Source organism: Talpa europaea, assembly GCF_964194135.1.
Source record: "Talpa europaea genome assembly, chromosome: 12".
Lineage (NCBI taxonomy): Eukaryota > Metazoa > Chordata > Mammalia > Eulipotyphla > Talpidae > Talpa > Talpa europaea.
This window is the reverse complement of record NC_140079.1, coordinates 59692438-59707510: the sequence shown is the minus strand read 5'-3', so window position 1 is coordinate 59707510 and position 15073 is coordinate 59692438. Positions and strand designations below refer to the sequence as shown.

Sequence of the window (15073 nt, the reverse complement as noted above, 5' to 3'; positions counted from 1 at the left end):
TGCTAAATCCATCCCTTGGCTCCAGATTAATATTTCCCATAGCTGAGGGGACATCACCAACATATTGCCACATATTCCTTGCTAAATTCTTTCATCTCCATCCTTCCCTGTGCCCAGTGTTTGCACTATCAGCTACTTTCTTTACTGTCATCTTATCGACTTAGCAATTTACTAAACTAGAAATGACCCAGATGTTAAACATTAGCAACTTCTTAAGTTGCTAATGTTTTTAAACCTCATTTTCTTAATGAATAATGATACTCAAACAGGTTCAAATTCCTGAAGTCACACAGCTGGTTTTAAATCCAGTTCTCTTTGGCATTTCAACTTTTGCCCTTTTCCATCACAACATTTTTAAGATTTCCTAACATTTTTAAAGGAAAAATTATGGAGACAAACATATCAGAAAGAGAGAAGAGCATTTTAAAAGGCTTAGAAATATTGCAGCACCAATATCACTAATCACAGTAATGCTTATCTTTTCCTCCCATGAATAGTAATGGTCTTTTATCCATCTTTGTTGCTGAATCATTTGAAGAAACAGTTATGGGATAATCACTATATGTCAGTTAAATCCCTTTTATAGGTTTTGGGGACAAAACCTAAAGAAAACTAATACTTGATACCTATCTCTCTAAGTGCCTTAATAGGGGAAAGAGACCCTTAGTATCGATTTCAGTGTGACTCCTTAAAGTATAAGTCTGCAAGTATTATGAAAGACATAGCATGGGGGGAAAGAGCAAACAGGAGAGCCTTGTACCCAAACCCTAGGATTAAGGGAGTAGTTTCTGTAGGAGATAATATCAGAGTTGAGTTAACAAATTAGGAAAAGATAAGTGAATTATTAGAAGGGAATCACAGTTTGTTAAAAGAAGAACATGAGAATAAAGATATGGAGGCATGTAGTAACCTGGGGTATGCAGAGAACTTCGGGTAACTTGAATATTGCAGGTTTTGGATGTCCCATCATAGCATTCTAAGAACTGATCTCAAATCAGAAGAAATGGGAATAGAGAAGTAGGGATAGTTTTGAGAGATAGTGGGGAGGTTGAATCAACAGACTTAGTGTTACATAAAAGGGAACATAAAAGGACATATAAGGACATAACGGAGGACTGTAGGACCCAGGTATCTACTGGGATGATTGGGTTAATGATTGGGTTAATTCTATCCATTAGCTGGATAGAACATGTGTTGGGGAAGAGATGGTGACTTTGCACAGCTGTGATTAAGTTGCCTCTGAGGCTGTGTATTTCCAGAAAGGGGATAAATATAGAGACTAGGTGCAGTGGGGAGAGGGCTGATTTCATGATTAGGTCATTCAGTGTAATAATAATAATAGTTATTATTATAATAGTTATTATTATTATCTTAGCCACACCTTTATAATAATAATAATAATAATAATAATAATAGTTGGCTAAGATCCCAGGACATAGATGCTGCTCTTAGAACACAAGGTTTGTCTATGTTTTTATTTTTGTCATGTCTTTTAGAATTCAAGGCACATTAGTCCTTCTGCATTCATGTAAATCCTGTTGTTTCTAATGAACTAACTTTATTAGCCTCTAGGATCTATTCTATTTAATTTTCTTCATTAGTTCAAAAAATTCAAATTAGATTTAGTTCAGTTAGATAACATATGTAGTTATCTAAAAAACTAATTGCAATATTTACCTGGCAGGGGAGATACCATGATCACGAAGGTGGTTTTCTCAGGGCGAGGCTTATCCATTGCACTCCGGATGTGCCGACCCCTGCGATTTCCCCAAATGTGGGAAACTCGACTGCATAATTTGTGGTAGTGGGGGACTGCGTTCGCACTCTCCCTCAAAAAATAAAATAAAATAAAATAAAAAACTAATTGCAGTTACCACTTTCTAGCTACATGATCTTGAGTAAGTCACTTAGCTTTTCTAAGCTCAGCTTTTCTAAGCTCAGCTTTTCTAAGCTCCTATGTAGAATGAACATAATTGTTTGATAAGATTAAATGCAATAATGCATATTCTAAGGACTTAGCACAGCTCATGGCACTTATAGATACTGAATAAATGATAACATTAACATTCATACTTTTAGCCACATCAATATTTATCAAGAATTTGTGATATTAGAGAGAAAAAAGTTGGTGATATATACATTGCTTAGTTAGGTCCTGCTCAGAATAAACATGAATATAAGGTAGGCAAAGGAGCCCACCAAGCAGGAAAGATGCATATACAATTGTTTACTTGTCACTATCATGCAAGACAACCTGTGACAATACTGCAGACAATGCTGTGACATTCAACCTCACACTATTTTTCCACCTCTGAAATTCTACTGAATCCATTCGAAGCCATGGTGGGAGGGGGAGCTGTACAATCTGTTACCATCTTCATTTCAGTAAATGGACTTGTCTATTCAAAAAAAAAGTGAATGTCCCCATCATGACATATTCATTTTGTGGAAACAAATTCACTTGGCTGACCCATATAGCTCCTTCGCTGATAATATTATTCTTCACACTAGCAGCTGTTAAACTGCACCTCACATTCCATGTAACATGATGATGCTAGAGATAGCAAATTTAATAGAAAACTGGAGATGAACCATAGGAAGAAGGTAAAGGCAATTCACAACTTATCAAGATGACTATAGTACCTATAGTACCTTTAACAACAATGACAACATACACACAAGTGTGCATACACACACAAAGTAAAATCTAATTGAGAGAACCAAGGAATTGTCTAGATTCTATAACTTTAATCTGATAGATTTTTAAAAAAATAGGCCTTGGCTATATTTATGTCTGCCTTCTGCTTCAGATTGAAAATATAACCTTAAACAAGCTTCCCAGGGAGGCGGCTGAGTGGACTCAGGGCATTCCATTTCAAGCCTGCAGCACTAACATGGTTTCTAGAAAGCTGCTCTCGTGTAGATACTGTGGCAGATGTGCTGAGGATGTAGCCTCTCTGTTTGATTGAAGAAGAGTGTTTCTAAGTTAAAAATTGAGAAGACATATGTGTTTATCACAAGTGTGTATTTAGCAGTGACCGTTTTCATGGCAGGCTTTGGATACATCCTTGCAACTCAAATCTAAGCATCTTAGATTCTTTCATAGCAGATGGCAGCTCCAGACCAATCCCATTTGGAAAGAATGGTGAAGCAGTCTTCCTAATAAGATCGTTATTTTTAAAAATGGACTACATTAATTGAAATAAAGCAATTGTGAGGCAGGTAATGGTCATTGCCCCGCTGTGCAGCTGGACTCCGGGTTCTTGACTTTCTGGCTCTGCCTCAGGCAAGTTTATGATCATCGTCAAGTCGACATACCTGCTGCCTCTGTCATTTCATCATTAAGATAAACGTTTTAGATATTGATGTTTTCTAGGATCTAACATCGCAATATTTTATGATTCTATTATCATTTATAAGCCATTCTTTTCAGTGTGGATGGAACTATGAGGGACACTGTCCAAAAAAACTGTCCTTGGGGCAGCAAGAAGGTTGCGAATGGTCTAAAATGGTCCAGAAATCAGCCTATGGGACATCCTGTTAACATCAGGAATACTTGTTCAGAGGAAAGAAAATTAAGACTGTCTTCAAATATTTTAATTAATGTCACATGGAGAAAAGAAGTAGACTAATTCTGGGTTGCTATTAACCCAGTCCAGTGAATATAAGTTTCATATTTCTGGCTTGCCCTCAGTAGTCCTTTTTTTTTTTTAATTTTTTTTATAGTTTTTTTTTTTTTTTTTTAATACAAGCATTGGGTACAGTCAGAAGCACGGGAGGGTGAGAGAATTCACCAGAGCCAGAGCGGGGAGCAGAGCAGGCAGAAGGACCGAAGTACACTGCTGAGGGGAGCAGTGGGCGGCAGGAGAGGTCTGCACGCCATGTGGGACCCTCCCCGGTGGCCGGGGAGCAGCCGGGGATCAAACCGGCGTTGTAGAGGCTGCGGGCAGCTTTGCAACCCAGCGCTCAACTGCTGCGCCACTGGGGCGGCCCTAGTAGTCCTTTTTTTAAAAAAATAAAATACTATAATAATATCCAGTGACAGCACAGGTAGCCTTTTGAGCTGTCGATGAAGAAACAAAATGACCAACTTTCAGACTGCAGAAGTTCTTGCATAAATCTGATGATAAGGCTAAATAATAGGTAACAGCAATGCTACCATAACTATTCACAATGTTGTTAAATGGCTTTTCATGTGGGAAAATTCCGTCTTTTATTAACAAAGAAAAAACTCCTTTAACATCATTATGCCTTATGTCTCATAAGAGGTCAAAACATTCCTAAAAAAAAAAAGACTAGGTAGGTCTATAACATTTTATAGGATTTTTTTTCCCCTGTTAATTCCTCCAGGCTTTTGTTCAACAGTATTCACCATGGTGTCAACTAATTATGTATTTTGTTTTTATTTTATTTTGTACTCCTAATTCTTCCATGTATAAATTACAATAAAAATAACAAGATTGCATTTCCTTGTGACATAATTTGTGTGCTCAGTCTCATTACATTTCATTTTAGCCTTTTCTTCAAGTAGATTGACTAACCTGTAAAAGTTAAAAGCAGCATCTTACGTATCTTTCTACGTTCAGAAGCATGTAGTACAGTGTTGAACAGAATCAAGTCTCAACAACAGTGTGAGTTGTGACGGATTTTGCAGTTCCAAGAGACCAGTGCTACTGTCATCTTTATTTGGCCTGTGTATTGGTTCTTAGGAACTTGCCAATTATTGAAGGTCATCTTTTCAAAAGGACTCTATTGGACAAAAAAAGAAATAGCTAGAGAATTAAGTTTTGTAATTTTTCCTCTCCCAGTTGAGACGAGCATGGATCCTTTACTACCTATTATTGTATCTAAATTTTTTTTAATAAGTCAATGTTATAATTTTTTCACTTTTTTATTTAAAATTTATCATTTTTTACATTTTTAGACCATATTTTCTTCCCCCCAACCCCCTCAGATTGAGTCCCCATAGAATCTCCTTCTGCAAAGCACCCATGCACCATCACCACAGTCCTCTGTGCTCCTCCCTCCATCCCTCTCACCCCTCTCCCACCTCCTCCCCTGAAGTATGTCTCAGGTTTATAATTGTATGTTTTTGCTTTGTTGTGTTTTGTACTGTTATTTTTTTTAAGATTTATTTATTTTATTATTTATACAAGCACTGAGTACAGTCAGAAGCGCAGGAAGGTGAGAGAATTCACCAGAGCCAGAGCGGGAAGCAGAGCAGACAGAAGGACCAAAGTACACTGCTGAGGGGAGCAGCAGGAGTGGCAGGAGAGGTCTGTGCGCCATGTGGGACCCTCGCCCGCATCCGGGGATTGAACCGGTGCTGCAGAGGCTGCGGGCAGCTTTACAGCCCAGCGTTCAACCTCTGTGCCACCGGGGAGGTCCCTATTATTATTTTTTTTTACACTGATGTCTTATTTGGTTCCCCTATATTCCTGCTAGAAGTGAAACCATCTGATATTTTTCTTTTTCCTTCTGGCTAATTTCACTGAGCATAATTCCTTCTAACTCCATCCATGTTGATGCGAATGAAGTGAGTTTATCTTTTTTGATTGCTGAATAATATTCCTTTGTGTATATATACCACATCTTCTTGATCCAGTCATCTATATTTGGGCATTTTTTGATCACTGATTAGTATTCCATTGTGTACATATATACTGCAGCTTTTGAATTCATTTGTCTGTTTGGGAGCGTTTAGATTGTTTCCATATCTTAGCTAATGTAAATAGTGCTACATAAACATAGGAGTGAAGGTTTCCTTTTGAGTTAGTGTTTTTTTGTTCTTTGAGTAGGTTCCTAGGATTGGAATTGCTGGGTCATATGGTAGCTCCATTTTTTAGTGTCTTGATGACCCTCTACACAACATTCTGTAATGGCTGGACCAGTTTACATTCCCACCAGCAGTGTAAGGGGTTCCTTTTTCTCCACATCCTCACCAGCATTTGTTATTTCCAGTTTTTTAAAACCTACCTAGTAGTTGGGAAAGGAGAGGAACAAATGCTTCTAGGGATTTCAAAAATCCCTAGAATCCATTCTTCCATTTCACTAAATGATGTTCTATAAGAGTTGTTTTACCTGCTGTTGACTCACACCCTATTATCAAAGTACAATGTGAATATAGGACCACAGTTTAAAAATTATGGGAATGTAAAAAGCAAGGATGTTCCTGGGTGGGGGGGAGCGGTATACATAAAGGGCTTTATTTTCCATAGAGTAATACATGCTAATATGTTTTGGTGCACTGAGGCTGATGTGCCACATATACAGAACCTAATAAAGTAGGTCTCTAAGAAAGTCTGGTTTGCCTTAATGTGGAAAGGGAGATGAGAAGGATGGAAATGGACATTCCAACATGGGATGGATTATTTCCTGTTCTGGTTCCCAAAAGTGCAGGGAGATGAGGCAGCTCTCTATGTAGTCATTTCTTGGCAGGAGATGCCTATTGGGCTTGGAGGGTTTTCTGTATCACCTCTTCCTTCTGAGCATTGGATATCTTCTGAACCCAAGCAGGAACCCCTGTTATGACAGGCTTTTACCAGTTATGCATGTTCTGAGTCCATAGGAACAGAGCTGTGATTGCCTAGTACCTTATCTTCATGGGTTGAGCAAATGAGCCCTAGGGCCTGCATCCAATCCTGAGTCTTCTCCACCCCTTATGGTAGCAGCTCTGCCTTCTCTTCTTCAGGGACTGGTAGGAGTAGCCATTTCCTCTTATTCTTCCTCAGCCTCCTCACTTCTCCAAGCCCCAGAGCCTCCTGTATTGTCCTTGTGCAAGCTCAATTCCTCAAACTGATTGGAAAGGTATACTGTGAAGCAGTGCTGTCTCCCCTAAAACTATTATTGCCATCCCAGTAGGCCAAACCTACACCTTCAACTCCCCAAGGATAATGCGTTTTTAAGTGAAGGTGTGGTTGAGAAATTGGGCAAACTGAAATACATGATTACTTGTTTGTGTGCCTTTTACCTAGCATCATGTAAGGTCAATAAATGTTCTGAAATGTTTTAAGTGATATTAAAAATATGATTTTCACTATTAAATTTAATATTTGATAATTATTGCAGTTAATATTTAATAATTACATGTGGTTTTAGCTTCTTTTGTGAATAGCAGAGCCAAAATACACCATTCCAGTGTTTTAATTTATTCTTATTTAGAGTCCTTTTGGGCAAGAAATTCTTGTTTTTGGTTTATAAGAGAAAAAAATGCTGCTACCAGTGTTCTTAGAGATCAAGATAGTTAAATGGAAGCATCTCCCTTATGCTTTAAAAATTATCAGAAAAAATGTATATGCAATATGAAAAGGAGTCACTGAGTTCTTTCTTCCTTTGCAAGTCAAAATGCCCCTTGTTCTTTAAATTTGTAACTTCTGTGGCAGTGCTTTTCATACATACTATGGCAGATAAACAGTCTTTCAAACAAAATCTCATACAGAACTCCAGTATGTAAACAAGATAAAAATGGAGCTGTTTATGTGTGGTGTGTTTATATGTGGGGGGGGAATGTGGGAGGTCAGGAGGGAGGAGGGGGTTTGAAAGTCCGGAACCTCTACCTTCTTCCTTACAGTCTCCATCCAGCTGAACCAACCCCTACACTAGGTAGCACATCACACATTTCCTCTAAAACCGTAGGGAACTGGAATTTATGTGTAATATGTCATATGCTAATGCTTTTGATCATTTTACATTAAAGACTTTGCATGGTTTTAATAAAGAAATAAAAGGCTTGAGAACAATATATAACTATCTTATTGAAGATATGTTATTAAATAATACTTTAACTGTTTAACCAAAACAGCTTAATTTTTCTGAGATTTTAGGAAAAGAGACCAAATAATATTTTATTAAGGGAGGCAATATTTCCCTTTAACCCTAATCCCATACTCTATTTCTTTAACCAAGATCTGAGAGATATACTGATAAATATTTCTATTTTGTTAATAGGTGAAATCTGAATCTCTTATTTGTCAGAATAGGAAATAAAACTCAGAAGAAACTTGCTCTTGCTCCTTTAGCCCCATTACTCTTTGTACCTTGCTACAATTTGCATGGAGAAACTGTCTGGTATTTATGAGACCAACTACAGATCTGTAACACCAGGATTCTGAATGTGTGGGGGTGGGAAGGGAAGAGGGACAGTAATTATCAGGATAAAGCTAAGAAACTGTTTCTAAAGGCGATCTTGTCCTTTTGCCTTCATTTGGCTATGACTGATTATTTACATCAAATCAATTTATATAACTGTAATAAGATTGTAAAAATTTATAGAGAAGTCTGTTATATTATTACTAGGGAGGGATTAATTTCATCAGACAGTATCTAAACAATGTTTTGAACTAATTGAGTATCAAGGTGTGGCTTTAGAAAGTTAATTTTGCTTTGAGAATCTCAACTTTGGTAATTCCTTCACTGTATACTCTTATTATTATGGCACAGGTTTTTATATTTTATCATATTGCATGTTTATAAAACCCTTCGTTTTGATTGTGGCTAGCCTTCCCAGAACCCTAAAATACTTGAGCACGTTGTAGCATTGCAAAATGTCGTTGAGATTGCATAAACACTTCAGCTTGAGGGTGTGTCATTTCTTGGATGCTGAGTCCTTGCTCTTCTGTCCATAATCTATCAGTCTGTCGTGAACTTCTGTAGAGAATTCAGTAATCCAAAAAGCCCTGGAGCTTCCCACTGTAAATAACAGAATAAAATCAGACTTTTATCTATTTTTGTTATTAGAAAGCAAGAGTGAATGAAGGTCAGCCTTTATCTGGCAAGCTGTCTGATTTTTCTGTGAGCATTGCATGTTAGGAGAAGCTAGTTCATCTGTCTGTGGGTTTAGGATTCAACAGCATAAGCTGTCAGACTAACACTGATTGAAGGTGGACTGGGAGGGGGAAGCGCATCTGTCCAAAGGCTCGCCATTGGCTTCTTATTACAGCATTCTCCCCCGAGACACACTCTGCATGCTCATTCACCTACCTCCTCCTCTCCCCTCCCTTTCCTTCCCTATCCCTTCATTACTGATTCACAGCGAGAGGTAGCAGCAGCAGTGGCAGCAGCGGCACCAGAGCTGCTTGTCACGAATCAGGGATTGCAATGAGCTCATCCTTTTTCTCCTTGTAGCTTCACAACTGCCCTGGCTTCCTGGCTACTGCTGCTGCTGCTGCTGCTGCTGCTGCTGCCTGCTTGTTCTCATTCTCTCTCTCTCTCTCTCTCTCTCTCTCTCTCTCTCTCTCTCTCTCTCTCTCTCACACACACACACACACACATACATACAGAGGTGCACGCCTACACACACACACACACACACTCACTCACTCACTCACATGCTAGCCCCTGCTGAGCAGCTTGTCCATTTCTACACATGTATCTGAACTCTTCTGCATCACTCTTGGCCATTTTCTTGCATTCAATTCCTTTTGCCGTTTTTTATTTAGACTGGTATTTGATTTCATTTTCCAGTCTACTTTGAGGCTCTTGCACAGTGGATAATTTAGCCAAAATGTTTTTCCTGTGGAGACATTAGCTGACAATTCCCACCACAGACTGGCTTGTGCATGCTCCTGGGGAGACCTAAGCCTGGCTCCCCTCCCTCCACAGTTCTTAAAATTGTGGATAAGAGATCCAGCTTTCTCATTCTGGATACCTACTTACTGCTCATGGAAGAAGGGGTGCCCTGCCCAGCCCCAGCTGCTAAGCTCACACCTCCTGTCAAAAAGTCCCAGGACATGCACGACGAGAGGAGCAAGCTGGTGAATGAGTATGCCTGTCGGGTGCTGGAACTTCTGGGGATGGGGCATCGTCTGTTTGTGCCTCGGCTTCTGGCGGTGAGACTGTTTTTTCATTGAACTTCATTTGTAAGGAATCTGCCACCCTCTGTGAGAATTCCTTGTGTCCCTGGAAGAGGCTTGCCATCTCCTGTTTTCTTCTCCCTTTGCCGAGAAGGAAGTGCTGAGTGGCCACAGCCGCTGTGGGTCTCTTTCCAAGCATGATCCACGCCACTCCTTATTTGGCTGGAGGAGATATGGCTCTTTTCTTAGAACCCAGAGGCCACATTAGTGGTATTTTCTCTGTGGCAGAAAAAAAAAATTGGTTTGCTGGCTGGCTGGACTCAGCAATAAAGCAGAATACCAAGGGCTTCATGTAGGCATTTTGTTATTTATATATCCAAAGGGTTAAAATTTTACCATGGATATTATTGCTACTTCTCTAGACTATATGTTGTTTGCTTTCTAACCTCTCCATTTAATTGCCAATTTGATTCTTTTTGATAGGGGATTTTAATCCCCTGAAAATCCTTACATAGGAAATTGTAGATTTTTCTTCTGGAATGGCCGAACCGTATATATTAAAAGCAACTTAAAACTGTTCGGTCTGTGCTGTGAATTTGGGAAGTCTGGCTACTTGTTTTTTGGTTTCCTAAACAAGAGAAAAATCACCCTTCCTTATTTCCTATCAAGGGTTAAAATTAAATACCCACAATCACTGGTGCAGGGTTTCCTTTTAGTGGTTTGAGAACTATACCTAGCAACTGTTCTATAATGTAATTGGTCTACAGTAGCCCTATGCCATTATTTGGTAATTGAACAAGAATAATTTAGCTTTGTCCATTTTATACAATGGAGTTTGACACCATGCTAGACATTTCCCTCATTATGGTTCTCTCATATTTTGAGTCTTTCCAGAAGTAGAATATTTACTTGACTGAATTTAACTCTTCTATCTCATATATTGCCCTACAGTATAGTTCATCTCTGTTTATAGTTACCTTTACAGTTACTAGTTCTGGCTTCATGTGTGTATTTGCATACAAATATAATCTCTTCTGTATACAACATATTTGGTAATCATGCACATAGGGATTTCTCACCCTGAAGAAAGACTGTTTATCATTGCAAAATGAAATTAAATGCAATGATCAGCATACAATCACAGGGCGGGGGAGGCAATATTTTTGAGAAATATAGTTCCTTTGTCACTTAATAAAGAAACATAAAGAGCTCAATATATGTGTTTTAATACCCAGGTGAGGTCATCAGTGCTCATTTCAATTTTATTTCCCTGAATCACATTTTTTTCTTAATAAAGGAGGAAAGTGAAAACTCACCACTCTATTAGAAAGGAAGGTATTCTAAAATGAAATAAAAAGTGTTTTATTTCAGGAATTTTGACAGTAGTGCTAAATGCATCTCAGCATCTCTTTGAGAAATCACCATAGTCTAATATATTTCCATATTCTTAACGATTACTTAACTTTATGTCTCAATGGCTTCCACTGGTAACTTTCCAGTAGTCTGCCTCTCTGGCATTTACATTTTCAGTGTTTTGAATGGAAACATAAATTGGTACTTAAGAATATCTCTAATACTCAAATCTGTATTAGAAATGAATTTAAACTGCCTCTAGTTTTAAGTTATCTATATATCTATAGCTAGCTAGTTATCTCAACAATAAAATCCACAAGCAGTAAGGTTCACAGGCTTCAGGAAGTCACACATATTTATGTGTCAACTGTACAGTCTGCTTGATTTTGTCCAATTAGGTATGAGAAGTAGCACATCACTCAGGTGGTTTTGGGTTCTAGCATTCAAACTCTAGGTAATAGTGCTGCTGGCATTTCCAGATAAAAAGTATTGCTGAGTTGTGTGTGGGTCATTTGGAAATCTCTGACTTTGTTACAGAGCATTGCACTAGAAAGATTATTGATAGAATTACATTTTGGGAAATCACATGCCCTTTAATTAGCAATATGAATGTGAATTGGGATCAGTATCCAATGAGTACTGTTCGAAGTTTAGCGTGTGTGTACCAGAGGGAAGTACACTTGTTCAGCCTTGTATTATTGGACTGGCTAATGATGTGGGATCGATGGCTAATCTGCACAGGGTGTTCCTGAGAGGAATTCTGCCACATACAATATAACAGTCTTTCCATTACCAGTCAGTGGGGCAAGCACTGAAGTTTAAGACATGTCTCTCAGCCTTCTTGCTTGTATTTTAAATATGGATGCCTGTGAGTTAAATACATACAAATATTTTGCTTTATAGGTTCCAGTAGATATTTTCACATAACACAAGTTTTTTTTTTTTTTAATGAGCTGGCCAAATAAATGGAGATTTATGAAGTCATTGTTATACATGTAGACCCTGAGCTTTATTTATTGTTCCCTGATTTGCAGAGGGATCATTCAAGTACTAGAACATCAAGCACATTTGGAATTTTTGCTTATTGTCCTTCAAAGATATACCTAGTAAAGAACATTTCATTTCATGAGCCAGGTATAAGTACTTCATTTTAGAAAAAACCACAAAGCATAAATCGTATGTATTGATTCACTAAATACACATTTCTTTGATGAAATTAAAATTCCAAAGTAAGAGGGATAGGTATCCTAGATACCAGTTAAGAAATCTTTCTCCCTTCCAAATGATTCTCAGACTTCTAAAAATTTTCTCGAATGAATAAAAATTCTGCTAGACCCTAACTAAAGGGATGGGGGATATTTGTGGTGAAAATCATAATGGTGATAAAAAGAATGCCTACATTTCCCCCCCAGTGATTCCCCTTAAAAAGTCTTTTTCTCAAAGATCCACAAAATCTTTTCCCCAAAGATTCCCCTTAAAAAGTGAAACCTGGAATTTGCTGCTTATCAGATTCTTGAAGATTTATCATCTAGGAATAGAGATGGGATTGGAATAGTAGCATCCAGAGCTAACACTCAAATGTTAGGACTATTCATTTCAAATCACACTAAGATTTGACACTCTTGCACTGAATTTTTCAGTGGGAAAAACACACTAGAAATGGTATCAGCAGTGTCACATAACCAGAATTACTATTCCGCAAGTGTGTGAAATTTGGAGAAAATCGAAAACCTTTTACTTTACTGATATTCAAAATCTCCCTTTTCTCCTCTAGATTTTTTCCTTTGTTGTTATATGACATTGACAGTTATTATCAGGTCATTATGTATTAATATTAACATTAATGTTAGCATCAGGTTCAGTACTGATACTCTAGGCTCTGTGCATGGTGAATCCTAAGGACTCGGGCCTAGAAGGATTAGTATTTGCAGGTAAATCCTCCTTTCAGTGGCCATTTTAAGGTGTAACTCTGATCAAAATCTCATACTATCAAATCATATCCTAGATTTGTTTGTTTTTTAATTTGTCTAATTTCCTAATGCATTAATTTTAAGCTGGGGGTGAAAGAGCAGGGAAGAAAGTATATCTGCCTTTTTTACCTCTTGCTAACAGCTGCAAGGATTACTTATTAAAAGGACATTACAGTTCTTAAAAGAAGTTGAAAACACAAATAGAAAAGTTGCCATGTATACTTCTGATATTCCCCAAAATATAAAAATCAATTGTTAAATCAACGCAAGTCCTAAATCTGTTTTCTAATTTCTATTTTATAATTGTTGACTTTTTAATATGGAAATGCTTGAAATAGGCTTCATGAATTCACAGAGCAAATATATTTTAGTGTCTATTGTGTACTAGGCAGTTTGCTTAAATCATTTTGATGGGTCAGTTGGGAAGGATGCTTACTTTAACATCTTACTGACCTTTTCTCTCTGTATATTTCTTTCTTTTCTTCTTTTTTAAAAGATTTATTTATTTAGACATACAATAACTGGGGTACAGACCAGTGGGGGGGGGTGAGAGGATTCACCAGAGACAGAGTGGAAAACAGAACAGGCAGATTGACTGAAATACACTGCTAAGGGGAGCAGCAGGCGAGTCAAGAGAGGTCTGCTGCACCATCTAGGTAGTTCCCTGGCCGGAGATCAAACTTGCGCTGCAGTGGCTTCGGGTAGCTTAATAGGTTGTGTCTTAACCCCTTGTGCCATCAGGGAGGCCCTGTTTATTTTTTTCTACCTACTTGAAAGAAAGTAAAAATTGGTCTTATTTAAATGTCATTAATTGTCCAGGTAACCTTTTAATATGATTTTGTTCAACTGGTCGTCAAAGTGATGTTACCTTTGAACTTAAAAGGACCTGACAGAAAGTTTAGGAAGGAAAAGGTGTAGAGCCGCTAATTTTCAAAAGCTATCCTTTATTCTTATTTAAAAGCTAGTAGAATTCTTTATAATACAAGGAAAGAAAATATGTATTCACATTTTTCTAATTCTTGTCTATATTATATTTTGGCTATCCTTACTTAATAAATGTTGGGAAAGCAATTGCATTTTCACCATCTTTCTATTTAATTATTTTATTCCTCTCAGGATTGCTCTGAAAGCAGTATAGGAAAACTAAGAATTTCTTAGTTGAAGAACAGAATTTTCATTTTAAATAAGTTCTTATAGTTTGATGGGCTTCTGTGCAGTGAGCATAGATAAATACAAATGGATAATGATCACCCAGCACAGCCTCTTTTGGATATTTGGTTTGGTCCTTGAAATGCTAGTCTGCCTTATATTTTCTTTATTTAATTTTTTCTAATTGTATTTTATGGTATATATATTTTGCATTGTTCTTCCTTTTTGTGCAATGCATTCTTTCTCCTTTCAGGTGTAGTCCCCGCAAAATTCCCTTTACCAACTCACCCGTGCACCATCACCATAGTCCCTTGTGTAAGAACACATTCCCTCCACTGGTTTGATTCCTCTCCCTGCCCCTTCCCTGCAGAGTGTCTCTGATTAATAGTTGCCTGTTAATTTTGTTTTTTAATCAATTGTAATTTTTTTCCTGGTCCCTTATTTGTTTTCCCTGCATTCCTCCTATAAGTGAAACCACCTGATATTTTTCTTTTTCCTTCTGGCTTGTTTCACTGAGCATAATCCCTTCCAGCTCCACTCATGTTGTTGTGAATGGCATGAATTTATCTTTTTTGATTGCTTAATAGTATTCCATTGTGTATATATACAACATCTTCTTGATCCACTCATTCCTGTGTTAAGCTTCTCATTGTTAGGGTATAGGATTAACATTCAAGCAATCATTAGCTTAGTTATAACCACTAGTTAATTTAACCTTCGCCTAGCCAAGTCACTACTAATTAGTGTGTGTGATAACTGGTCCTGTGGCTCTGATTTGAAGCCATGTTTTAATTTCATAGAAAGCACCAC

At 37.7% G+C, this 15073-nt stretch overlaps 1 protein-coding gene across 4 annotated transcripts in view; it reads left to right on the top strand.

Moving 5' to 3' along the window:
- Window positions 1–15073, top strand: part of RABGAP1L (RAB GTPase activating protein 1 like) — a gene marked incomplete at both ends in the record, with an annotated part of 493888 nt that overhangs the window by 350207 nt on the left and 128608 nt on the right. For 2 of the 4 annotated variants that reach the window (XM_084251372.1, XM_084251370.1), the window contains one exon: window positions 9660–9827. The exons of the other annotated variants lie outside the window; for them this stretch is intronic. In XM_084251372.1, coding sequence (XP_084107498.1) covers window positions 9660–9827 — 168 coding nt within the window. Of the gene's footprint in view, window positions 1–9659; window positions 9828–15073 lie in introns of those variants that run through there. 4 annotated transcript variants of the gene reach the window in all.